Genomic DNA, 25,490 nt, shown 5'->3' with positions numbered 1-25,490 from the left:
TGATGAGGCTGGTGTGAATTTAATTCTAGAGTTCACTTCCTGTAACTTTTCTAAATTTAGGCTATGGAAAAAGAAGTTGAAACAATCCCTTGTTCATGCATGTTGGCAAGGTTATTTTTTATTTTAGTCCATTTACACAAAATTACATTTTCGGGAAATCTGAAGTATTACGGTACAAAACTACATACTGTGCAGTATGTCGTTAAATTATTTGCAGGAGATGCATGACTGTACGTACATGTGTAGTATGTACAGTATGTAATAATGTATGTAAATAAATAATAAGAAAAGACTGGAAAGGAGGCTGATTTGATGGATGCATGAGGGTTAAATAGAGAATGGAATCTTAGACCAGTTCACATAACATTGATCTAATCAGTTAGGGATGATCTCCTTTCAGTGGAAAGCAGGTAAAGGTCAGGGTCATTAGCCTTCATTACAAGCTAATGACTGTCATTATTTATAGCCTGCCACCAAGTTTCTCTCAGGAAATGAAAATATGAGTAAATGTCATGGAATATTGACATGTATTTGAAGAATGTTCTTAGTAGGTCCATGGTACACCCCAACTGTTTGTAGAGTACATGTACTTGTACATGCGTTGGTCGGTTGAATGGTTATGTGAGACTCGTACATGTACATGTAGCTGTCATCTAGACCAAAAATGTAAACATGTAAACCGACAGTATAAATGTCATGCATGAAATCTGATATTCAAGCCCTGTTCAGGCAGAATGCAATAAACTACCGGTATCTTAAAAAAACACTGCACAGCAACAAAAAAATTGTGTGAATGAATGGCCAGACACAATCATCTCCAAGAGATATTTACTGTATATGCAGCTGCATGCAGCAATGGCCCATATTCATTGATATGTGTGTTGGACAGGAACTCGAAACATGCTATATATTATATGTATCATATTTAGTGTCTCAATAATATCATAAGGTCTCAATAATCAGGCCCCAGCATACGTAGGTGATCTACTTCATTTACACACATCCATGTATAACATACAATCAGCCAGTAGTAAAACACTTATACCGCCCCTCGAACCAGTATACAGATAAGGGTAGGGCTTTCCCTCTATTGCCCCAAAACCTGGTGTATAAAAACACATCTTTTCTAATTTATCGTAATATTTCTCTCTGTTTGTAATTAATGTAAGCTCTGTATGATAATGTATACTTTATTTTAGTTTGTTTGTAAGTATTTCTTTTTTATGCGCTTTGTATCTAATAAAAAGATGCTTTATTATAAATGAAATATTATGATTATTATTATTATCATGTTCATCTCATAAAATTTTGCAGAGGCTTTTTTTAAGCAGTTCATGCAGGGCTAGACACTAACAGGTGCCCAGTACACTTGGGCACCTATGATCTTACTTCAGACACCCACAATGTTAATATACATGTACATAGTGTATTGGCATAGCGACTCTAAAAAAGTTTAGTCTGGAGTCTGGACCCCCTTCCAAAAAATTTAGAGTGAAGCCCTGCTGTATATATGTCTGAATGGTCTTAATAGAAATGTTTGTTCCCTCGTCAAGAGGTACATTGTAGATGGAAACTAAGATGGACAATTTTTCTTGTTTATATGTTTAGGTGTGGGCAAAGTGCAAGGACAGTAAATCTTTGAAGAAAGCTATCTTCTCCTTCCTAGCTGATGCCGTCCCTGAGATCTTCAAAGCTAATGAAGTACAACCTGAGGAGGAAGAGGAGTTTGCACGCAAGGTGACAATTCTCTACAAAATGTGCTTGAAATTTAATTTATATATGTCAACTGATATTATATATTTCCAGGATCCAAACCTGTTAATCATGTCTATAAGCTATCCATCAGTTTAAAAAAATAGTTTTAGTCTCTGTAATATACTTGCTGTGGTGGGTTGAATATGAATGATCTATTTACCTGTACATGTGTCGTTTGTCCATGACTCTTCTTGCTTATCATAAAGTAAAGTATGCTTGACCTGTTAAATATTTAACCACTATGAATTGATTCTGCTGAGAACTGACTAATGTATTATGATGTTTTGAGTTTAATCACATGCCAAAGGAACTAAACTATTTTTTCATTTTCTGTTTCTTCTTGAGAAATGAAAATTAATTGGACTTTAGAGTATGTATGCATACCCTGTGTTGTATTTGAATGGCCTCACTGTATAATTAATTAATTTTCAATACAAATTAAGACAAAACTATCAACAAATGTATCCGTCGTCTTCTGATAATATAACACAGATACATGAAGACTTGTGTATAACACCAGAATTGTTATCTCAATTATACATTTAAAAAAACAACCTTGTCATTTAATTGACTTCAATTTGACCTTTGACCCCTAGGTGGTGCTGATTCTTGAGTGGTATCTGTTTGGACCCAACCCTGATCAAGTTAGGAGTGAGCTGAAGGCCTCTGAGTGTCCCCCTCAGCTGTGTGGACATGTCTTCAAGAATGGAGAACCAACATATTCGTGCAGGTCAGGAGAACTAGACCACTTTTGTATTGTTTTCAAATTTCAAAAACATTAAAGGAACAAAATAAGACAAGTGCACTATTCATTATAAATAGAATAACATAACTAGCATAATACATTTTGTCTGTGTGAATTACAATTCAGAAAATTGTGAATGTTTTGAATTTATTCATCCCAACCAATATGATAATCAAAATAGAATCAGAAAGTTGGTGTGTAAGATAAAGTCCATTGGATGATATTGGCTAAAATCCAATGAGTAGGAAATCAGTTTGGCTGTGTATGCTTTTCCATAACCTGCATAGCATACTGATTGTACTCTAATGGCCATATTGTCCAAGAACAAAATTGTATTCCAGTTTCCTGAAATGTTATACATGTAAACTTGTCTTCTGTTTTTTTCTCACAGGGATTGTGCTATGGATCCTACCTGTGTTCTCTGTATTGACTGCTTCCAAAAGAGCGCACACAAGTCTCATAGATATAAGGTATTTACTCATAATAGCCCATGCTCTGCAGAGCTGCCAACTAGTACGGATTTCCCGTAATTGGTACTGAAATTAACGATCATTACAGCAGTACGGAATGTTGTCTAAAATAATGGATTAATAAAAATATAAAAAGTATGGCGGCCATCCAACACTCGCTGAAAAAGACGGAAAAGTATCAAGTATTCTCTTAATAGAAGCCAATTTTTCATGGAAAAATGATGTGTTGTGATGACCTGAAGATCAATATTTAGCAACTTTGTGTGAGTAAAATCACCAAAAATTTCAGATAATCATGCGCGTATGCGTCTGAGCAGTGTTGGCATGCCGTTTTTTTAAAGATTTATAGCGCCGCCTAGGAAATCACTGATTTATTACCCAAATTACTGATTTTGAGCCTTGTGATTACTGATTTTCTGTTCTGGAGGTTGGCAGCTCTGGCTTGGATGGATCAAAAATATTACACTTTTACAGACATTTCAATGATGATGGGTATGGGTTATGAGGAGGAGGTGAGTGATATTGGTGATGATTGAAATGAAGATGCCCGGTAAAAGGTCGCGTAACGTGCGCGCAGGTAAAAAAGGTGGAACCGAGAAAAACGCTTTTGAAGTTTTAATACCTACTTGCTGAAAAAGACATTGTTTCTATGTTCCATGGAGCCAAAACTATTCTTAGAGAAAGATATTTACCTGATTTATTATATTCTCAAATTAATTTGCAAATATATCTTTCATTTGCTGCACAATGTTTTGCTGGGAACAAACAAGCCTGAACGCGCAATTTAAGTTCCGGGCAAAAGGTGGTGTAGCGCTACGCGACGTTTTGCAGGGCAACCAACGGGTTTTGATTGCAGTGAATCATGATATCTTGGTCTTTCCCCTCTCTCACTCTCTAGGAGGAGTAGGAGGAGGAGGATATTGATGATGATTGTAATAAAGATGATTGTGGTACTTGTGATTGCAATGAATGTTGAATAGTGTTTATGATATCTTGGTCATTCCTGTCTTTCTCTCTAGATGAATACCTCAGGAGGAGGAGGCTACTGTGATTGTGGTGATGAAGAAGCTTGGAAACAAGAACCATTCTGTGAGCTTCATTCCAGAGCTGCCACACATGTACAACAGGTGATGATCCTGTTTGATTTTCCTACCTAGAAATTACAGTGCGTTGATAGAGAAGCTGCACAAAACATATATGAATTAACATATTCCTCTGAAACCATGCATTGTTGACAAAACTGACAACCATTCATCTGTATTCCTTTATAAAGAGATAAATTAATAACATGAAGAGTTTCCAATTGTTCATACAACTTAAGTAGAGGTTTAAAATGCTGTATTTTTTTTTAGAGTAGATAAGATTTTTTTTGCAAAATAGAGTGTATTCTTTCATGTTGAGTTTAAGAATTACAATAGACTTAAAGACGATGTATTTCAGAAGCCATTTAATGTGACAGTAGCAGGTTTTCATTTGACAGTTTTAGTTGAGATGATAATTTCAGTTGATGACTCTATGAGAATAACAAGATTGTGTATTATTGTTCGTGGCATGTCAGATATGTCTAGATAGCAAATTTTTCCACACCCACATGTCATTAGAAAAGAAGGAAGGGGGGGGGGGGGGATTGACAACCAAAATAAAATTAGCAGAGGCTTTTAGAGTAACAAGTTATTCTTAGGACTTTGTATTATTGTTTAATGTGAAGTGAGAGTATCATAGTATCCTTTATTTATGAGATGTTCTGGCATACCCTTTTCCTCTCCATCAGGATCCCCTTGATAACCTACCCCAGGAGATGAAGGCTAGAGCAGTGATGCTGTTCCGTATGCTCCTCAGACATTGTTATCGTATCTTGTTCTTAGATGAACCTAAAGATATACCAGATGATCTTCAGGGATCGTAAGTCATCTCACATTATCATAATCAAGCATATCATTATCTATTGCTCTGTTTAAATTTTAGTTCAAGTGCTTTGATATAATATGTAAGAATTAGAGGACTAAGACTTGCATTCTGCTATTAATATTGTTGTTCATCACTGTTATGATGTTAGCATTACTTGTGTTTGTGTGTTTTTCCCTGTAAAGCTGAGTTAAACATTTCAGTGCAATTAATATTTTTGGACCAAGGTAAGTTTATCCTTCTTCAAGAAGTTTAAAACAGCTTGATAAAGTTGGAAGTATGATACCATGGGATAATGTTAATGTCTACATGAACAAATTGCAAAAACAGAAATTGTTCTCATACTGTACTTTGTCTCCTGGAAATCTACTCATGATATATTCTCATTTTTGAAAATTTAGTCACAATATAATGGTTAAAATTAAGGATGTACTCAGAAACCTTTCAATTTTTTTTGGCTGTAGTAGTACCGGTAGTCAAAAGAAAAAAACATTTGTAGGAAGAGATTAGAGTGGAAATGGGCATTTTATTGTTATCTTTTTTGCATCATAGCTTAGGTTTTTGATACCCATTTACGTTTCCTTCCTCTTGTTTGTTTTCTCATCCATACAGGAACAGCATACCAGATGTCTACTGCACAATGCTTTTTAACGATGAAGTTCATACTTATGAGCAGGTACTATAACAAATTAAACTTGTATCTTCATTGTAATTTGTAGGTGAATCAATACATACAGCCCAATATCAACAGATAATTTTTTTCTTCCAATTTTGACTGGTTCATATAAGTTCATGTTAAAAATTATCCCCATTGTGAATAGCAGATGAGTTATTGTTATCTTCTTGAAGTACTCTGTATATCCTCCGTCTTTCTCTCTCTCTCTCTCTCTCCCTTCCCATTTCCCTCTCTCTCCATATACATGTATATAATACAGTTGAATAGTCACAACAATATACCAAGTATATCAAAGATATCATGCAAGAAGTATGTTCAATAAAACTATTAACACGACTTTGCAACTTTCAATCTTAACATTATTTTTATATTATTTTCATATTAATGTGTTTTCACATGTGTGTATGTTTCAATGTGCAGGTCATAAGTTCTTTGAAGAAGGCCGTAGAATGTTCACGCAAAGCAGCATTGCAGTTTGCAACCATTGTGGATAAGGATGTAAGTTTATTGACATTATTCATAATTATATGCCAACAAGTGTGTTGGTAATGTAGAGTGTTCATAATAATAATAATAATAATTACAGTGCTTATATAGCGCCTAACACTTACTTTGTCAGAAGTCTCTAAGCGCTCTACAATAATGCAGCATAATTACCCTGGCTTTAGCAGTGCAGCTGTTACGCGCGCTGCGTTTCAAGGAATAAATTCCTACCAGGTACCCATTTACTTCACCTGGGTGGAGTGTGGCAAATGTAGATCAATGTCTTGCCAAAGGACATTAGTGCAGCGGCGGGACTCGAACCGCGGACCTTGTGATCGACAGTCCGGCGACGTATCCACTCGACCACAACACTTCTACACAACATGACACTTCATGACTGCCATATACCTGTCTTAACTTGAAATCAGGCAGAACCATTGTGTGCTCATTGCATTTAAAAGTAAGAGAAAAAACCTCTCAACTACTAAATGCTTAATGTAAAAAAATTCCTTTGGCAATCTATATTAATGAATAAAGCTGATACTATTGAATTTAATAAATAGTATTATAACTGTATGATTGGACAATGCATGCTAACTACCCTAAAATTGAATCAAAACCAAAACCCTAGTCCTTATCTTCACCAAATTACATGCTTCTAGCGCATGTGTCAGATTCCCATTTTATCAGTGATTTAATTTCATAAATTCATTAGTCTGTATTTCATATTTTATTTTTAGTTATTTTTTTGCCATAAATTTCATAATTGATTAATGAGATATCACTTGATACAAAAATGACCTGAAATATTTAGTTCATAGTTTGATGAAAGAGATTAACCAAATTTCTGTTTACCACTGCTACAGGGTCGCAGTGCTGTACGTAGGGGGAACGAGAGAGACTGTGAGAGGGCTAAGAATGTGATTGAGAGATCGACATCTAGACTCAACAGTACCCCATTGAAGGTGTTAGTGATGAACATGGTAGTAGTTGCTCATCAGACATGTGCTCTCAAGTTACTCAACTGGCTTTCCACTGTCGCTGGTGGATCAGGTAATTAACCAGTTGCCTACTGAATTCTCCCATTCCCTTAGGCTTACTGATACCCTGCATCAAATTACAAAAATCCAGATTTGAGTCTAGTAATCCTTCACCGTATATATATTTTTCTTGAATTGTATTTCAGTTTGGATTTGAAAGAAAAGCAAAATCTGAATTATGCCTGAAGATGTATTATTAATGATTTAAACAAAAATGGTACTATGCACACTCAGTTCATTAATGTATATAGAAATGTATGTACAGGCTGCAAAGTAATCCTCTTAAACTTTGTTATTTTACCATCTGCTTTTTTTGTTAAATGCCTTTAACAATATTTGAGATGCATGGCCCTACGTGTTATCAGTGTCTGTGATATGGTGTAATATTGAAGCCCCAACAAAATTGCGTTTCAAAATGATCATGAAGTGACTCAAAAAAGTAAAAAATGTGTGAGTGACCGGTTTTACCATACTTGTTTTCCCCAATAGACTGTAGTGTTATGAAAACCGTTAGGAAAACGCAAAATTTGATTTTGATACCTAATCATAAATATCTTGATAATCAGACAGGCGATAGGCTTGCAAAAGTCATGGGGTTCCTGACTGACCTAAAGGCTTATAATTATCATTGCAGCATGAGCTAAATCCAGGATTTTGTTTCAGAATCTGAGACAAAGTAACCCACTCCCTTTAAGGTCATAGAGGGATTTTCTAAAGTTGAGTATGTAATATAATAACTTTATTAAAACTTAAAAGTAAACACTTAATATCTTTTATCTTTTGTTTATTTAGATGCTATGCGTGTGTTATTATGTCAAGAGCTTCTAAGCATCAAAGAAGAAGGTCAGGTGACTGCAGTCATAGAGGAGAGCATGCTCAATGATACACATCTATGGAAAGGTATGTGGGTCAATACACTTCTTCATTCACTGAGGGGCCGAGAGCCAGACGCTAGGATATTTTCATATTTTTGATTAGAGTAAACACCCTTCTGGTTGCCAGCAGACAATGTAGTCACAATGCTCAGGGCCCCGTTGCACAAAACTTACCATTGATGGTAACTTTGCCATCAATGGCAACTACCATGGTAACAGGGCTCAACAGCCAATCAGAATCAAGGTTTCCATGGTAGTTACCATGGCAACGTTACAGCCAATGATAAGTTTTTTGCAACAGGGCTCTGGAGGGACATGTTTTTGGAACACGCTTTCTATGTAATATCTCAGTGTTTCAAAGTGGTATGTAGAATAATTTAATAGTCGTGTGTGAATCTAACTTTTATATGTGAGAGAGAGAAAGGAAGAGAGAGAGATACAAAAGAGAGAAATGGGAGCGATAAACAAATCATCAGTTATAATAAAAATGAACAGGAAAATATGCATTTGGGGCTAAATCTCTTCTCAATTTTGTGCATACAATGATAGGTAATAAAAAAAACATGTGTTACAATTACAACAGTAAATTTACAATTTGCCGTGTTGTATATCTTTCATTCCTTTTTATTTTGAGAATTTCAAGTGGGCAGAAAACCAGTGTAAATAACATCTACATTGTACCACATTAACATACTTGTTTAATACTCTTTTATCATTTCAGTTGCTCGAGCTCAGTGGCATCAGCTGTTTATGAGTACTCTCTTGATGGATTCAGAACACAAGAAACAGTTTGCAGTTCTCTTCACCAAGGTAAGATTTAACATCACTTTACAGTTATCACAATTTGTCGTAAATTTTTAAAGCAAATTTACCATAGCTGATAAGCTCTTTAACTTCACTATATAACTTACTTTCCAAGCTTTAATTTTGGATACTGATAACTCAAGAGAAAGGTATCCCTAGAGGCTAATTTGGGGAAAAAAAGAAGAAAAAAAGGCTTCATTTATGAAACAGCAACAGACCAACATTCTAACCCTCTTTTGACTCTGCTATTGATTATTAGATTTCATAATGTTATATATAATAGTCTCTGAAATATTTATTTTAAGTTTGTTTTATCTTTGTAATGATTGCACTTATCTTTCAGTAATGTTTTGAGTTTATTTTGCCATAATAATATTTTCAATCCATGAGTCTTAATCATCATTATTTCTCATAGCTGACGATTACCAATGCCAAGTATGTATTCATATCAAATAACATTTTCCTCATTTCTTTTCCCCCTTTTTAACCAAACATTCTGTTTCTTTTTTCTTTGATGCAGCACTACCCAACGATCCTTGTAGACTATTCTACCATTGATGACCATGATCATGCCCTGTCTATCTCATCACTCTCTGTACAAATCTTCACAGTACCTACAGTGGTGAGTGCAAGGCTCCAACATGCATTTTGGTTAACACTGGCAACTGTACTGTAGAAGCCTACCATTAACAGGGGGGATTGCAATCAGAGGCAGAATTGTCCTAATTGTTTACAGTTGCAAAAGTTGTATTTAGTATTTATCCGTTGATGATAATATGTGGGTTTGCTTGAATAGATGGAAGTACCTAGCAGGCACGTAGCCAGGGGGGGGGGGGGGCACATGCCCCCCAAAAATGTCCAAGATTGGTTGAACTTTTTAAGACCCCTCCCCAGGACGTTGATCGATTACATGTATGTGCCCCTGGTACCTAGGGGTGATTATTTGTGGAAGACCACTTGGTTTATAGAGCAGGTAAGTCATCATACATTGTGATCTTACATGCATTGTAATCTTATCCAAATGTACATTTACGTTATGACATTTTTGATTTTCAAACTACAATGTAACATGAGACAAGCATACATTTGCATTCAGTTTTATTAGAAAAAGTAATGTTTATTATTTTAATGCAATCATGATTTAATGCAAACATATCAGTATTATCACTGCAAAAGATATATGTAATATTCTTTTGATTTGTTGACAGTCTCGCATGCTTGTTGAGGAGCACAATCTACTCTTTGTTATCCTAAGGAGCTTTGTGGATCAGACTATTCAGTTCAGAGATGGTAAGATTTGATAATTAAATGTGACACAAGTTTCTTATAATGTTCCTTTGTTTTTAATATACTGTGTATGTTGATAACAACAGTGTTCAAATGAGGGTCAACTCTGTAATCTTTTTAACTAGTTATGAATGTGAGGCAGACAAACAAGCTAATAATATACAATTTATACAGTATGCAAAATGTAGTTAAGGCAGGACTTACTGCCAGTGATTGAAAGGGATAGAGACCGAGACCTTGTGTCATTACAAATAGTTAGGCTGAACTGTTTATTAGATAGTTATAAATATATCTATGTAGATGATTTAAAACCAGATTTGATTGGTAAACTCATTTTTGTATAAACAATGGTCAAGTGCACTGAGTTCTGGGAGCCTGTGTCTTGGAATGACCAACATTTTATACTAACATAGTTTGATTTATGTTTTTATTTTCTGATCAGGTATGGAGGATTCTAACTCTTTCACTTGTTGATTATCTTTTTGTTCATTGTATTTTTCTAGGGAGGGGACATTTGCAATTTCGTAGGAATCCTCCACCCAGTATACGTAGGGCCCTCTATGGACTTCTTGATCTCAGGTAATATACAATTCAGTCATTATTTTTCAACAAATACTTTATAAAAAATGACATTTTATGACTTGTTATCATGATGTTGAGGTTATTCTTCAGTACATGATAGAATATAACACAGCTGTGTAAAATGTGAAAATGTGGGATCTCCAGCTATAAAAATGGCAAGGTATTTTAATAGTACACACCTTCATTTTATTCATTTTTGATTTTCTGAGGAAGGAAGGTCTGTCATTCAATTGGGAAGTCATAAGTAAACAATATCATATAGTAGTATCATGTTGTATCTTTGTCATGGGTGAACTTCATCTGTAAATGTATCCATTTCATGTACATGCCTACTTGTGCAGATGTCACATTCATTGATTGATTTCTCCCACACTTTCAGGTATGTGTTGTCCAACAAACCTGAGTCCTGGACTGGCGATCTTAGAGACAGGGTGATGGAAGGAGTCACTGTCTTAGTAGAACTGCTCTCTAGCATGCATGTAAGTATATTCATTAAAATCCTGTTAATCTTTCAAAAAGGAGGAAGAACAATATAATTGGCTGAGGTCCGTTACAAGCTGTAGGCTTTTAAGTTTTTGGTTCTTGACATTTATAATTGAGCATGTCCAAATAATCAGCAGGAGAATATGGAAGCAGTATGACCAATAACAGAATACTGAATATTAGCTATGCTAATCTTAATACAGAATGCAAATTATAACTCTTTTTTCTCCTGTTTCTCGCAGTGTATGGACAGTGTGTTACGGCAAGTTGGTCACCACATAGAGTATGAACCTGAATGGGAAATGGCCATCTCTATGCAGATGAAACTTGGTCCGTGTCTGACACTCCTACTAGAATGGTGTGCGTCGGATGTAAGTTGAACCATACTGAAGATGTTGGTGATGAAATTGATGATGATGGTGATGATGATGATGATGATGGTGATGGTGATGGTGATGATGATGATAATGATGATGATGATGGTGATGATGATGATAATGATGATGACGTGTTCTTATGACACAGACTCATTTCATTCGTACAGTCGCATCTTTTTATTTCCTTCTTGTTATTTTAGACGTTCTCTGATTAACTAAACAATTTCATATCATTAGCATTGATAACAATACTTTCTGTTTGTTCATGTGACAGAGGTCTTTACTAATCAAGGCATACCGAGCAACCATGGCAGCACTCAGGAAGCTATCTAGAGACCAGCAGAGAGAAAACGTAGAAAGTATGTATCTCTTTATCACACTTAATTGTTGTAGCAGCATGCACAGAATCAAGTCATATCATGTTTTGTCATATTTATGTAAATTACTTGTATATAAGTATGTTATCAGAGTTGATCCTTGACGATTTATAAATTGAGTGACTTAGCCATTCATTCATTCTACTTTGTGGTTCAGTTCTGTTTCTCTCATTCTACATCAGTTTGTGACTGGGTGTAAATTATAACACATGATATGAGAGGAAAGGGATTTTATTCTTTTCTCTATTCTTTCTTCCTCAGTTGAAGATAAGACGTATAGTTGCATCAAGTACTCAGTGAGTTCTATGACAGTCAGCATCCACTATGCCCTGGTTAGATTCCTTGCAGGTAAGTTTTACACGCAACAGATCTAAAGGGTTTGGTTCTCACTTAAATCGGGTGGATTACACTATTCTTTTTATTAAGAAGATTGATTGATATATTGATATATTAAGAACATATGGTTGATTATCAAACTCCACCCTTGTGGATTCAGTTTACACCTTGCAAACTATATCCCCATTCTCCTGGAGCAATCTTGGTCAGTCATGCAATATATCATATGTAGGAAGGGTAATGAACGTTCCATCTCAAGGGCTTTCATATATCCTCCAGTGTCAGGGTATCCAGTGGTGTTGTATATCAGTGGACACCATAGCTGGTATTCAAAACAACCCTAGTTCCTTTTTGTTTCGTAGCCTACTGATTCAGATAAACCAGATGCTGTGTATAATTAAGAGAAAATGTAGACCTTGGTCTAATTGCCTATGTTAAAATCGACTTTAGACTAATAAAGCTCAAACCTGATGTTGGCTTTAGAGTAAAATATGGACCAAGCAGTTTGACTATGTGTCTGTACATCCCTAGGTCACCTATAGAAGGATACTTGAGTTTACAGTGGTCTAACCTTCTGTTTTACCTCATCCTCCCATACAGGTCTTCACCTTCACCTTGGTCAATATGAGCTGGGTTTCTACACCGAGGGTCTGATGAATGGGGTGAGTTATTTCCACATGAATACATTAAATAATTCAATCATTTGTTTTATGTTCAATTATGTAAATGCTATTATGGATGCATACATGCCAACTGTTCAGATTAAAGAGGAACATTCCTCTTTTTGGGAGAAGATAATTATCATTTTAATGCAGGTGTTCCTCTTCCAGTACAAATTTGTCTGTAGTATTGAATAGGAGAGTTAGGATTGTTCCTCTTTTTTTTGAAAATAGCATAATTTGTACAGATTTCTGATTTTCAAATGTTGGCATGTATGTGGATGTCTAGCTTATGCCTATTAATGTCTAGCTATCAAAAAGAAAGATGTAGGGGCAGCTTACTTTAGTTTGATTACTTGTCTTAGGATAAAGTCTGAACTATAAACATTGAAAAAGCGATGTGAGTACCCGTAGGAAGTCATTCTTAATAAAAGTTTTAGAATAATTTCCTGTGTCTTAAAATTAGGAAAAATCATCCCCGGCATAAATATTCATGAATAAATGATACATACCAATAAAACTAAAACAACAACATAACAGTTTTTTTTAAAAAAAAGGATAAAAAAGCAATATTGACTTTTGATTTTTGGTACCCTTCCTATTCCCTAATGACTCAGCCAAGCCTACTTCCTGAGGAGTTGATTGAGGATCCCCTGAGGACACAGGTTCTAATTGCTCAGGTGCATGCTGGGATGTGGAGGAGAAATGGATATTCTCTTCTGAATCAGGTGAGGAACAATTTTAGTTACCTCTATTACAAACGTCTAGTTTAACAAATATATGTGAATTGTTTGTAATATGTCTGTGTGTATATATATATTTGGAGTGATTGTCATGACGTATGGAAGATAGATAAAAGATCTACATCAATATATTTGTAAGCATCTGTCTCCTGCTAATATGATGATAATGGTGACAATTAGAATAATGATTATTATTAGGGGGTGATAATGAAATATGGCAAAGGATGAAGAAAAGGAAAATGGAATGGACACACATTTATGAAAACAGTATTTGGAGTTATTGCCATGACGTATGGAAGCTAGATGAAAGATCTACATCAATATATTTGCAAGCATCTGTCTCCTGCTAATATGATGATAATGGTGACAATAAGAATAATGATTATTATTAGGGGGTGATGATGAAATGTGGCAAAGGATGAAGAAAAGGAAAATGGAATAGACAAGCATATATGATAACAGTGATTTGAATGTATACTGTATTCCTTTATTTTTTATTATTGCCAGATTTACTACTACCAGAATGTGAAATGCCAGACAGAGATGTATGACAAGGATGTTATCATGTTGCAGGTAAGAAATCTATCATTATGCTTTAAAAAATACAAGATACAAATTATTTGCTATTAAAAATTATTTAATACAGTAAAGTCAGTTGACATTATGTCTCAGTTAATGTAAACAATGTGACTGATAAATGAATGACTAGGTTTAAAAAAATTACTTCTACTCTTAATAATTGCTGGTAAACATTCATATCTAAGAGGTTTCTACTTTCTAGCTTTTTGTGTCCACTCAGTGGACCTGGTTATAAAACCACTTGAACCTCGCCTATTTTAAAACCTGATAAAGCTTGAAGCTAGCTTTAATACACTGTAATTCAAGAATCAAGTTAAGAATTACAAATAAAGTCATGCTACAGGCAGAAGGTCCTTAGCATGAGCACATGCCACACAAAAAATGAGAAAATAGATTGTACTTACTGGTACCTATTTTTGAGTAGTTTCATATTAATTCATATTAATTGTTTGTTCCATGTCGGAACAATAGCCAATACGGAAAACAAAGAGTTAAGCTGGTAATATAATTCAGTCAGAAAATTGGGAAAGATTATATTATATCATAGGACATCATATTATAATTTCATGCACAAGAACAACTGTCAATATAAGAAACTAAGGGATAAACTTGTAAAATAATGCAGTCAGAAAATTGAGAAAGATTGTGTTATATCATTGTACATCATGTAATGATTTCATGCATAAGTTAAGCAGAGTGGTCCACAAATAGAAATATAAACACGTAAAATAGCAACTTGGATGGATACCAAAGTATTCAAAACAAGCCGAAGTGAAGTGATGTGCACAAAGTCTTGCAGCCAGGGACCAGGACCCAGGATCAGGGGTGCTTGGATGCGTCCTAATGCAAATTTAAGTCCATTTGTTGAAGCAATTTCAGACAATTTTTCTAACCGATTGCTTCATGATTATGACTTTTGCTTTAATTCACTTCTTTTTTCAATTCTTTCTTTGTTAATGTATGCACTTCTCTCTCACTATCTCTCCCCCTCTCTCTCACTCTCTTTCTTTCTCCCACTCTCTTTCTCCCCTAGCTCTCTCTCTTTCTCCCTCTCTCTTTTTCTCTCTCTCTTTCTATCTAGTTTATTCACACAATTTGACTGTATTCCAGGTTTGTTTAGAAAGTGTTGTTGCAGTATTTAGGAACACGATAACAATTTATAAGGCATAGGGCGGCATTGTTTCATCATGGACCTACATATATATGTACAAATGTACATAACAGCAGTATGAATTACATAATTTCACTGTATATTCACACAAATTTGGCAGTATTAAAGGGGAAGCCTGCCCTGATATTTAGTTGGTTTTAATAGAAGCAGAAATTGAGAGTAACAGATCCATGAAAGTTTGAGCAAAATCTGATGAAAAATAAGAAATTAATGAATTTTGGAAAATGCGATAAATCAAACACAAATTGGCATCTCTGTGATGTATCATTTTGCAAGTTTATTGAATTGATTTGGTTTATTACAAAGAAAATAAAGTGCAGCTCCTGGCCGATATTGCCTGTTTCACAATGTAATCAACTAATATTAGTTCCAATCATAATAAAATACATACAAAGTAAAAATAATAAGTTATACAATCCCATTATAAAATACTTATTCATACTTATAAGATATATATCAAAGATTAATAATCAAGGTATCTTAGGTTATGTCGGTATTATTTCCAACTGTTTTAAAAGTATGTTTATGAATAGAGTCATAGTAATATATCTGTATGCATAAGACAATATTATTTCAAAGTAAAACACCATTAAATGTGAGAAAAAGAAAAAAGAAAAGAAAAAGGAAGCAATATTAGAATTGCATTGTACATATATAATGACTACCAAACCAAAATTAGAGTAATATGTGGTGGTTTATTAAAGAGAAGAATCAATAAAACAAAGAATTTCAGAGGCAACAGATGAGGGAAAATGGAGGGTTTAGGAATGTAGAAAATATATACAGATAAGAGTTATGAAGACATTAATCCACCTTTATGAAAAATAAAAAAGAAAGTTACTGGATTGTTTTATTATAGTACATATATATGCTAAAAAGCAGTAGTAACAGATTGATAGATTTATCATACAATGATCATACAATTTATCATACAAATGAAAACATAATACAACCTGGATGTTGGAAGAAATGCATTAACAACTACAATGACAAAATACATTATTAAGACAAGGTTAAATTAAATACAAATTATGTTTAAACAAACATGAAATACACTTCAAAGTAAAGAGCTATTAGCAAATATTTCTGTTTTGAGCCAGAATTTAATTTCCTTGTTCAATAACATTATACAAAGTAATTAAATATTACAGAAAAATAATTAAACATATTTTTAGGCATCTACAAACTACTTGTAAAAACACACAATTGTGATAATGATGTTGAGGAATTCAGCAAAAATGAGGCATGGAAAGACAAGGAGAGATGAGGAAAGCGAAGACTGAAGAGAGAGGAAATAAATAAATAAAATTGAAATGCAAAAACATGACAGATCAATTTCATTATAGATACATTATTTCACTTCAAAGACTACTGGCTACTATGCAGACAGAGCTAAGGGGTCAATGAAGAGCAATATTTTTCTGTTCTAGAATGATATCAAAACACTTTGTCATTATTAAAGGAGTTACAAACCAAAAACCATCCATTAAAGAAAATTGTTAATAGCTTGTAACACACAAATAAATTTTAGAATTGACAACATTAAGCATTGTGTATTGTCATTTCAGACTACATGCCAAGTTTTTAGAATATTTGATATCGGGAAGGGTTGGTAAGAAATTTCGAAAGAAATATTTCCTACTTGTAGCTGATCTCTATTGACAGATTTTTGCAAGAAGACATTCTTACTGTGCTATTAAGTAACATGTCCTGAAATTTTGAACAAGATGAAATGTCATAAAAAGGGCTTGAAAGTAGAGGAGAAGAAAGGAGAGGAAAAGAGAGCAGAGAGAAGAAACACAGTCATGACAAATATTTACAATATTAACTAAAATTACACATAGTATTAAAAGTAAAATGAAATCATCTCTCCTTCTGCTGAGGTAAAAATCCCAGCAACTTTTAAAGGTAATACAAAGTTTTGAGAAATTTTGAAAATGGTCGGATAGCGATTCTTTAAAATGTTGATATATTTGAATGGCCCTGAGGATGTATTATAAGCAGTTGAAAAATTAGCCCCTAAAGCACTTCTGCTTTCGAGCAAAATTTAATATAGAAATTTATCGGTGCTCCCTGTAAATTTTGATAAATTTCAAATAGCTTATACGGCCATCCAAAGTTAGCTGCGACCATGAAAATCTCAGAATGTGCAGTTGTGATATATAATTTCCAAACGGGAATAGCAAATTGGGTCGATTTTAGTAGAGAAACATTATTGAAACCTAAATAATATCTTGACCTTGAGTGGGAGATATGCAACATAAAGACTTTATTATTTACAATTTCATCACTTTAGACTCGATTTCAACCCCGACAACGATCACTGAATATTGTAGGATCGCATGCTTCCAACATGTTCATTTGAACCAAATTCATGACCCCGTTCCAAAACTTTGTATTACCTTAATTAAACATCAACATATTATGAAAGATGTACATGTACATGTTATGAAGTAATATGACGACTTGCAATCTAGGTTGCTAATAATAATAATAATAATAGTTAGCTCTTATATAGCGCATTTAATTACCGAAGGTAATACCAATGCGCTTTACAAATGTAGAAGACAATAGAAATAAAGACATATATAGAAATAATTACATAAACATGTAATTATAATCAAAACTTACAAGTAGGCATACGTTATACATTAGAAAAATCGAAAGTAGCTTCTATTAAAGGTGATACATGTAATATTTGAAAATGATTATAATTATACAACAATATAAATATGAATAGATAAATAAACATCAGCATTCAGTCAGTCACAAAGATGGTATGTGCTGCACCAACCCTTTGGAACCAGTACAAAATTAAAAGGAAATGTTAAACAAATATGTCTTGAGCTCTAAGTTAATAGTGCTAATAGTTAATAGTGCCATACATTTGAGGAAATGAATACAAATGTGGTCACTAAAGTCATGTTATGAATAATTTGTTTGATTTTTAAGCAGATATACATGTATCTGCCTAAATAATGCTACACATTATGCTCCTCCACTTCCTCTCCATTGACTGATAAGCATGGATCTGTACTTTCTGGTGTTATGCTACTTTGCAGTCTTGGTAATTCCTTTACTTTGCGGTGATACGTACATACTAGGCTCACATTAATGATAACCAAAATAAAGATTACTGTAATTAGTGTACAGGTCACTGTCCAGTAAGAATTGATCTTTTGATTTTCAAGATATTTTGTAGGAGCTGTTACAAGATTTGAAGGTGAAGAATTAATGTTATCTATGGGGGTGCTGAGGGTTGACGTATGATGTTGTGTGGACATTGCTTGAGGACATGGATCTGCTATGTCAGATACACTATCACTCATTGGATCCCATCTCCAGTCTGTACAGTTACACTTGTCTTTTGTCCCAGTTAAGATAGAAGAACAACAATATACCACACCATCTAACCTAGCGAGGATAATCTGATTTAAATTCCTACCACTTTCTCCCAGTTTATTCTTTGGGGGTAATCTCATATCATTTTGATAGCATACAATCTGGCCTGGGAGAGTCCCTACTGGAGCTGTACATTGCAGTGAGACCCACTCCCCATCATTATGATCATTGCTTATTTCACACGATGCTTTACCAGGAGGATAATCAACACCCAAATAGATTCTAGGATAGTCAGGTAGCATGACACCATTCTTGTAAGCAGTGAGAATGTAGGTACCTTCATCGTCTCTTGACACAGGGTTGATTGTTATGTTAAGGAAACACTGGGCGAGTCCTGTCTCATTATAATTTACAAGATTTTGGTTTGAAGACAATGACATGTAGTGTGGATTGGCTGATCTGTAAAATGGGCGTGCATTAGCATGTTGAAGTGTGACTACTGTACTGTCACATGGATATGGGAAATCCAGTTGTGCCTTTTCACCCACCCTGACTTTTATCATTTCAGATCCACATGTGGTTATTCTACTGAATACAATAATATTAATGACAAAGTATATTTTGCTGTTGAGTGAAATATACTCCTGTTGAAACATTGTGTGAATAAAATGAGTTTCGACTTTCTCAAGTGATTTGATTGAAAGAATAAAAATAGTATCAAAGATGAGTCTTTTGATCCGTTTACACCAGGGTTTGGCGGCTGCTCTTTTGTTTTTGCTGATTTTGCTGTTTTTTGCTCTATGGAGACAACGATGATTCCTCTATAAGTGTGTTTTTTCATTGGAGTCCTATTTTTTCCACCCAAATGATCTTCTTGGTAAACTTCTTGATCTTGATCCACTCTTGATTGAAGGACGATATAGACAGAACTACAAAATCTAGGCTGCAAAAGTGTTGAATTGAATAAGCTTGGCCAGGAGTTGTACACTGTAGGTTGAAATATTGTTGAAATTGTATCCCTGAGTCCTGAGAAGTTGAGAAGGTAATGTGTTGCTCCGTGCTATGCTTCAACTTGAATTAAGTAAAAGATTGAGCAATGAAGAAGTTGATCTTTTTCAGTTGTGCAGATGTTGATTCAGCTCTTTCTTGTGTTCCATTTGAAGTTTTCTCTGTCATTTCTGTATCTCCAATAATTGATTGTTTGAAGGATGAGGGAATCTGAAAGAAATTTGATATTACAAGATGGTCTAACATAGCATTCCAAAATATGTTCTACATGTACTTCAATATGCTACAGGTCAAAACTTTACAATACCAAAATTATTGTTATTATGGGTGGGGAGGGGGGGGGGGTATGTTATATCGAGATTTGAAAACGGTAGGCGGGTTAATAATAATAGTGGCTACTTGTATAGCGCACAGGTCCTCCTTTCGGTGCTCATGGCGCTTAGAAAAGAGTACATGTAACAGGCATAAGAAAGAAAAAACAATAAACCGAAAAACAAATTCGGAATTCTCCTAGACATAGTAAATTAAAATATTGCAATAATTACAACGAAAGAAACAAATAGGTTTTTAGTTGTAATTTGAATGTTTCTGTCGATGACAGTTGACGTAATTTTAGAGGGAGCTTATTCCACAGTTTTGGACCCATGGCTGAGAAAGCCCGTTCCCCCCAAGCATGTTTTATTCTGGGTGTATTAAGTAATAGTGTGTCTGATGAGGAGCGAAGACTTCGTTTGGGGTTGTATTTTGAAACAGAGTTGCTCAGGTATGCAGGGGAAGAAAGAGAGTAAACTGAATGATGTACAAGTAACATAATTTTAAAAATAATCCTTAACGTACTAGGGAAAATGTTACCTTAATGAAACAGAATCTAGGTTATTGGTTCTCTCACCAATGACCTTAGTGTTCATTATCCCGTTTCAACTGTTAGTAAGCAAATATTAACAGACTACGAGGGTAATGGTACAACTATCATCGCCGAGCCGTAAGGGGAGGGATGATGCTAGCCCCGAGATCACTGAGGTGATGATAGTTTGTATCCATTGCCAGAGTAAAGGAGGTTAATATTTGTTTTATATCCCACATCGGCAATAAGGTCTATTTAAAGTGAATTTTACATAATTAAAAGATTCAACTAGGTTTTTGATCACGGTGTTCTGATTCTGCAGACAGATTGAAACCTCGGGTGCTCCTGCCCATCACTCATGAGGATCGTTGAACTGAAGCCTAAAAAGGATAAACAAAACGGGATCCAAAGGCAAAGTCAACAAAAATACTTACAATGATGTAAATCCATCATTCTCAGTAGTCTATAATCCAATATTATCCAAATAACAAATGTTTAGAAGCAAAAAAATGTCTAGATCTAGTCTAGAGCTAGTAAGAAACTAAGACGCAAGTCGCGCCGCCACAAAATTTTAAGTGGTTTTAATTTGTTTTGCTTTTGTCGCGCATTAATGATATGCATCAATTGCGCTTATACTTCAGCGCATTTGTTTCATGTTTACGCGATTTTAGGTTCAAAGCACAACATGCATACATGTAATAAAGTTGATGCGTGAGTATTTGAGTTTTCAAACACTTTAAATTAAGCGTTGTTGACTTGTACTAGTTGAACACTGGCATTTCGTGTAACCTACTTTGCTAGGCTTATATGGGCAAATGGGGCAGCAGCAAAAAATTGTGTTACATACGTACTATCTCAGGTAGATAGTACTTTGGCACATATAGCTCACGGCCATGAAGTGATGGGAAATCTATCATTGATCATATGACCTCGTTTAGACCAATCAGATTGCAAGATTCTTAGTATGCGGGATATAACATAAAATATTATGTTGAAAACTCACAGCACTACTATAGCACAAATTTGTTATTGTTTCAACCCATACATGTAGTACATTTTCCTTTAAAGTAGATATTCATTGATTTTAAAAACTAACTTTATTTTCATTATCGCAAAGTTGAAACTTTGATTCGACAAGGTTATCAAAATTCAATGCTTGGAAACATTTGAAGTAATGATTATTATAAATTACAAAACGCTTAAATACAGCCCCGGCATAGCACCTGCAGAGCTCTCCGAACGCTGCTGAGATGTGTGAGATCACAGTATGGACATTTCTTGCACAAGCAGACGATGTCCCATGACATCTCACACATTTTCAGTGCCTGTGTTTTCATCTCTTGAGTTCTTTCTCTTACTTCACTACCGTCAGGCTAAATGTATAATATATTTCCTCACTCTAAACCCGTGCACGATTTTATTTTGATGACAAATGCAGCAGTACCAAAATAAAGGAATCTGTCGCTTGTAAACAAAATTAGACGCCATTGTATATTCAGCTGCACACACCGCGGTATGTTCGGCATTTCAAGAGGGAACAAATGCCGTCCTTAATATCATTCCGGGGGGTTTTCAATTTGAAAGTCTGGTTTCTTTGATTGTTAATTAACCCCTATCCTGTGTATTTACAAGTAAAAGATTTTAGTTATCAGAATCGGGTCATATCTCCTTTTGAATGGTTTGACATGCCATTACATACACTAAACTCATTATAATTTGAGAAATAATAGCTTTGCAATTATGTTCATTCTCTATAGCATGTCATCTGCTTGGGCAGTGTTGGTCCATATAGTGACGTCATTAAAACATTGTTATTTTTCCGGCGAATCTCTCATATATCCCAGCTGCTATGGAGGTGGTTGTATTTTTATTTTTATAAATCACCCGATATGTAGTCGGCCTAAAACTTGTACGATGGTCATCTGTTAGCTTACCAGTTTCTAGTGATACATTAGTTGACATATTTGTGATCTTCTTTGAATTTCACCTTTAATAGCATCACTTGTTTGTGTGCATTATACATTGTCGTCAAAATGCTGCTTGACTGTAAAAGAAATTAAGTAACATGAAACCATGTTTAATAATCCTGGTTCAAACATATTCACAACTTATTCAGCACATTTTTTTTTTTTTTTTTTTTTTTAATAGCCTAATAGTCCACTCCAAATTTTATTAAACGGAAACGGAAATTCTTTTTTCCCAATTAATCGTGAGCCCATTAACCGGCAGCCACTGAGCAGTGCCAGATCAACGTTGCTCATTAGAGTATATGTATAGGTTCAAGGAAACAAAACTGATTAAGGAGCATAACCCTTTAACTTTTCTCTCTCAATACAAAAGTTACTGATAGTGTGTGATAATTACATCAGTTATGAATTTCCTTCCATTTCAATCAAAATGATATACTGTGAATTGTTGGTAAGGTCACAATCTCATCTATGCCATACAGTTTTATGTTAAAATTAAGAAAGAAAAACAAAATAACATACCATTTGCCAGGCACCGGAGTATCCTGTAATGTTATCTTAAAAATTCACAGCTAATACAACTGCAATCCGCATGAGTATAAGATTTGTTTCACTGCCACTTTTGAATCGTGATGACAACGTTCAACACTATAGAGGTACAAAGTCCATGGTCGGTCGGTCGTATGGACTATGGACCTTATTGTACATGTTTAATGATAATTGATATACCATATTTTTAGAATCAACCAACCGTGAATCTCTTCGGTTTTTGTCTCGCCTACGTAGCAAAAAGCGAGACATAGGCGCTGCTTTTCCGGTGACGGCGGCGGCGCCAACATTGAAAACTTAACCTAAGGTTAAGTTTTTGAATTTTCAATATTGATTTGAAAGTCCTTATTCAATGAAACTTAGACTTAAGGGTTATCAAGTATTACCAATCATGTGAGCAGAATTTCTGGTCACAAAGTCGAGGTCAATGGTCGTTTTAGGTCAACAAACTTAGACTATGTTGTGGCATCATCATCAAAAACTTAATCTGAGGTTAAGTTTTCGAATTTTTATCATACCTTTGAAAATATACATTCCTATTCCATGAAACTTGAACATAAGGGTTATCAAGTATCACCAATCATGTGATTAGTCTTTTAGGTGACAAACTCAAGGTCAAATGTCATTTCAGGTCTGCAAAATCGACTCACCGGTAGTTGTGGCATCAATATCAAGATTTTGAATTTTTAGCATAATTTCAAAAGTGTTTGTTCAAATTCCATGAAACTTGTACCGAAGGGTTATCAACTATCACAAATCTTATGACACAAATTCCAGGTGACAAAGTTAAATTCAAAGGTTATCTTAGGTCAGTAGACTTGGATTATGTTTTCACAACTTAATGTGAGAATTAATAAATCAATTTTTGTTATTTGTTCATATTTCATTAAAGTTATCAATCTTGGTACAAATTATGGTAAATAATTCTTCTGATGATTCTAAGTCAATATTCACTTCAAAATGCTGATTATATTCAGAGGATTTCATTTTGGGGAGCTTGCTAATGGGCTACCCTGCCTATAAATAATGTCCCAACCTCAATTTTCCATCATATCGAATTGCGTAATGCAGGCGAGACCACCGAGAGCGTTTCCCTTTTTTAAATATTTTTTATTAGATTGAATATATTTTTTCATGGGAGTCCGATCCCAAGTGATCTTCTTGGTAAACTTCAGTATGATCCACTCTTGATAGAAGGACATATTTAGCAAGTATTAAAAAAAATGTAGGCGGCAAGAGTAATAGATTCACTCAATTCTACCTAATTGTTTTGCAGTTGCTGGACCAAACCTTTGGAACAATCTTCCCAAATTGATATGACAGGCACCCACTTCTGCAACGTTCAGATCTTTACTAAAAACGCACCTCTTTGGCCTTAATTAATTTGCTTAAACTATCCTTACTTACGTTATTTGTTTTGACCATGTTAGCTATCTCCTTATTATGTTATTTACTATTGTAAGTTAGTCATTTTAGTAGTTATATGATTTGTATATTTCTCTGTGTTGATTCCTTTTATGTGATTATATTTTTATTCATTCATGCTTGCATAGCGCATAGAGAAAATTTTGTTTATTATGTGCTTTATAAATATTATATTATCATTATTGTTTAAAACATATCCCTGATTCCTAAGAAGTTGAGAAGGTATTAATGTGTTCCTCTGTTCAACGCTTCAACTTGAATTTATGTGGAAATTCAAAGAAAATCACAAATATGTCAACTAATGTATCACTAGAAGCTGGTAAGCTAACAGATGGTCATCGTACAAGATTTAGGTCAACTACATATCGGGTGATTTATAAAAATACAAATACAACCACCTCCATAGCATCTGGGATATACGAGAAATTCACCAGAAAAATAACGATGTTTTAATGACGTCACATAATGGACCAATACCGCCCAAGCAGACGACATCCCATGAACATAATTGCAAAGCTATTATTTCTCAAATTATAGTGAGTTTAGTGTGTATAAATGTGATGGCATTTCGAACCATTCAAAAGGGGATATGAAACCGATTCTGATAACTAAAATCTTTTGTTTGTAAATACACAGGATAGGGGTTAATTAACAATCAAAGAAACCAGACTTTCAAATTGAAAAACCCCCGGAATGATATTAAGGACGGCATTTGTTCCTCTTGAAACGCTGAACATACCGCGGTGTGTGCAGCTGAATATACAATGGCGTCTTATTTTGTTTACAAGCGACAGATTCCTTTATTTTTGTATCGCTTCCTTTTATCATCAAAATAAAACTATGCGCTGGGTTTAGAGTGAGGCAATAGATTATACATTTAGCCTGACGGTAGTGAAGTAAGAGAAAGAACTCAAGAGAAGATGAAAAAACAGGCACTGAAAATGTGTGAGATGTCATGGGACATCGTCTGCTTGTGCAAACCATGTCCATCCTGTGATCTCACACATC

General features: G+C 34.6%; 1 protein-coding gene across 2 annotated transcripts in view; it reads left to right on the top strand.

Annotated features, from left to right (window-relative positions):
• LOC591135 (E3 ubiquitin-protein ligase UBR2) overlaps positions 1-25,490 on the top strand; it is a 55,883-nt gene that overhangs the window by 6,848 nt on the left and 23,545 nt on the right. For both annotated transcript variants that reach the window (XM_030998478.1, XM_030998476.1), the window contains exons 2-21: positions 1,609-1,737; positions 2,352-2,485; positions 2,892-2,970; positions 3,990-4,097; positions 4,742-4,872; positions 5,488-5,551; positions 5,972-6,049; positions 6,901-7,087; positions 7,867-7,974; positions 8,671-8,759; positions 9,274-9,375; positions 9,962-10,043; positions 10,544-10,619; positions 11,002-11,101; positions 11,348-11,476; positions 11,757-11,841; positions 12,121-12,207; positions 12,796-12,857; positions 13,472-13,582; positions 14,105-14,170. In XM_030998478.1, the coding sequence (XP_030854338.1) occupies positions 1,609-1,737; positions 2,352-2,485; positions 2,892-2,970; positions 3,990-4,097; positions 4,742-4,872; positions 5,488-5,551; positions 5,972-6,049; positions 6,901-7,087; positions 7,867-7,974; positions 8,671-8,759; positions 9,274-9,375; positions 9,962-10,043; positions 10,544-10,619; positions 11,002-11,101; positions 11,348-11,476; positions 11,757-11,841; positions 12,121-12,207; positions 12,796-12,857; positions 13,472-13,582; positions 14,105-14,170 (2,007 nt within the window). The remainder of the gene's footprint in view (positions 1-1,608; positions 1,738-2,351; positions 2,486-2,891; positions 2,971-3,989; positions 4,098-4,741; positions 4,873-5,487; positions 5,552-5,971; positions 6,050-6,900; positions 7,088-7,866; positions 7,975-8,670; positions 8,760-9,273; positions 9,376-9,961; positions 10,044-10,543; positions 10,620-11,001; positions 11,102-11,347; positions 11,477-11,756; positions 11,842-12,120; positions 12,208-12,795; positions 12,858-13,471; positions 13,583-14,104; positions 14,171-25,490) is intronic.

The sequence above is a fragment of the Strongylocentrotus purpuratus genome, unplaced genomic scaffold (assembly GCF_000002235.5).
Source record: "Strongylocentrotus purpuratus isolate Spur 01 unplaced genomic scaffold, Spur_5.0 spur5_scaffold_5, whole genome shotgun sequence".
NCBI classification, from domain to species: Eukaryota; Metazoa; Echinodermata; class Echinoidea; order Camarodonta; family Strongylocentrotidae; genus Strongylocentrotus; species Strongylocentrotus purpuratus.
The sequence above is the reverse complement of the archived record's forward strand: the minus strand, read 5'-3'. Positions and strand labels throughout refer to the sequence as shown.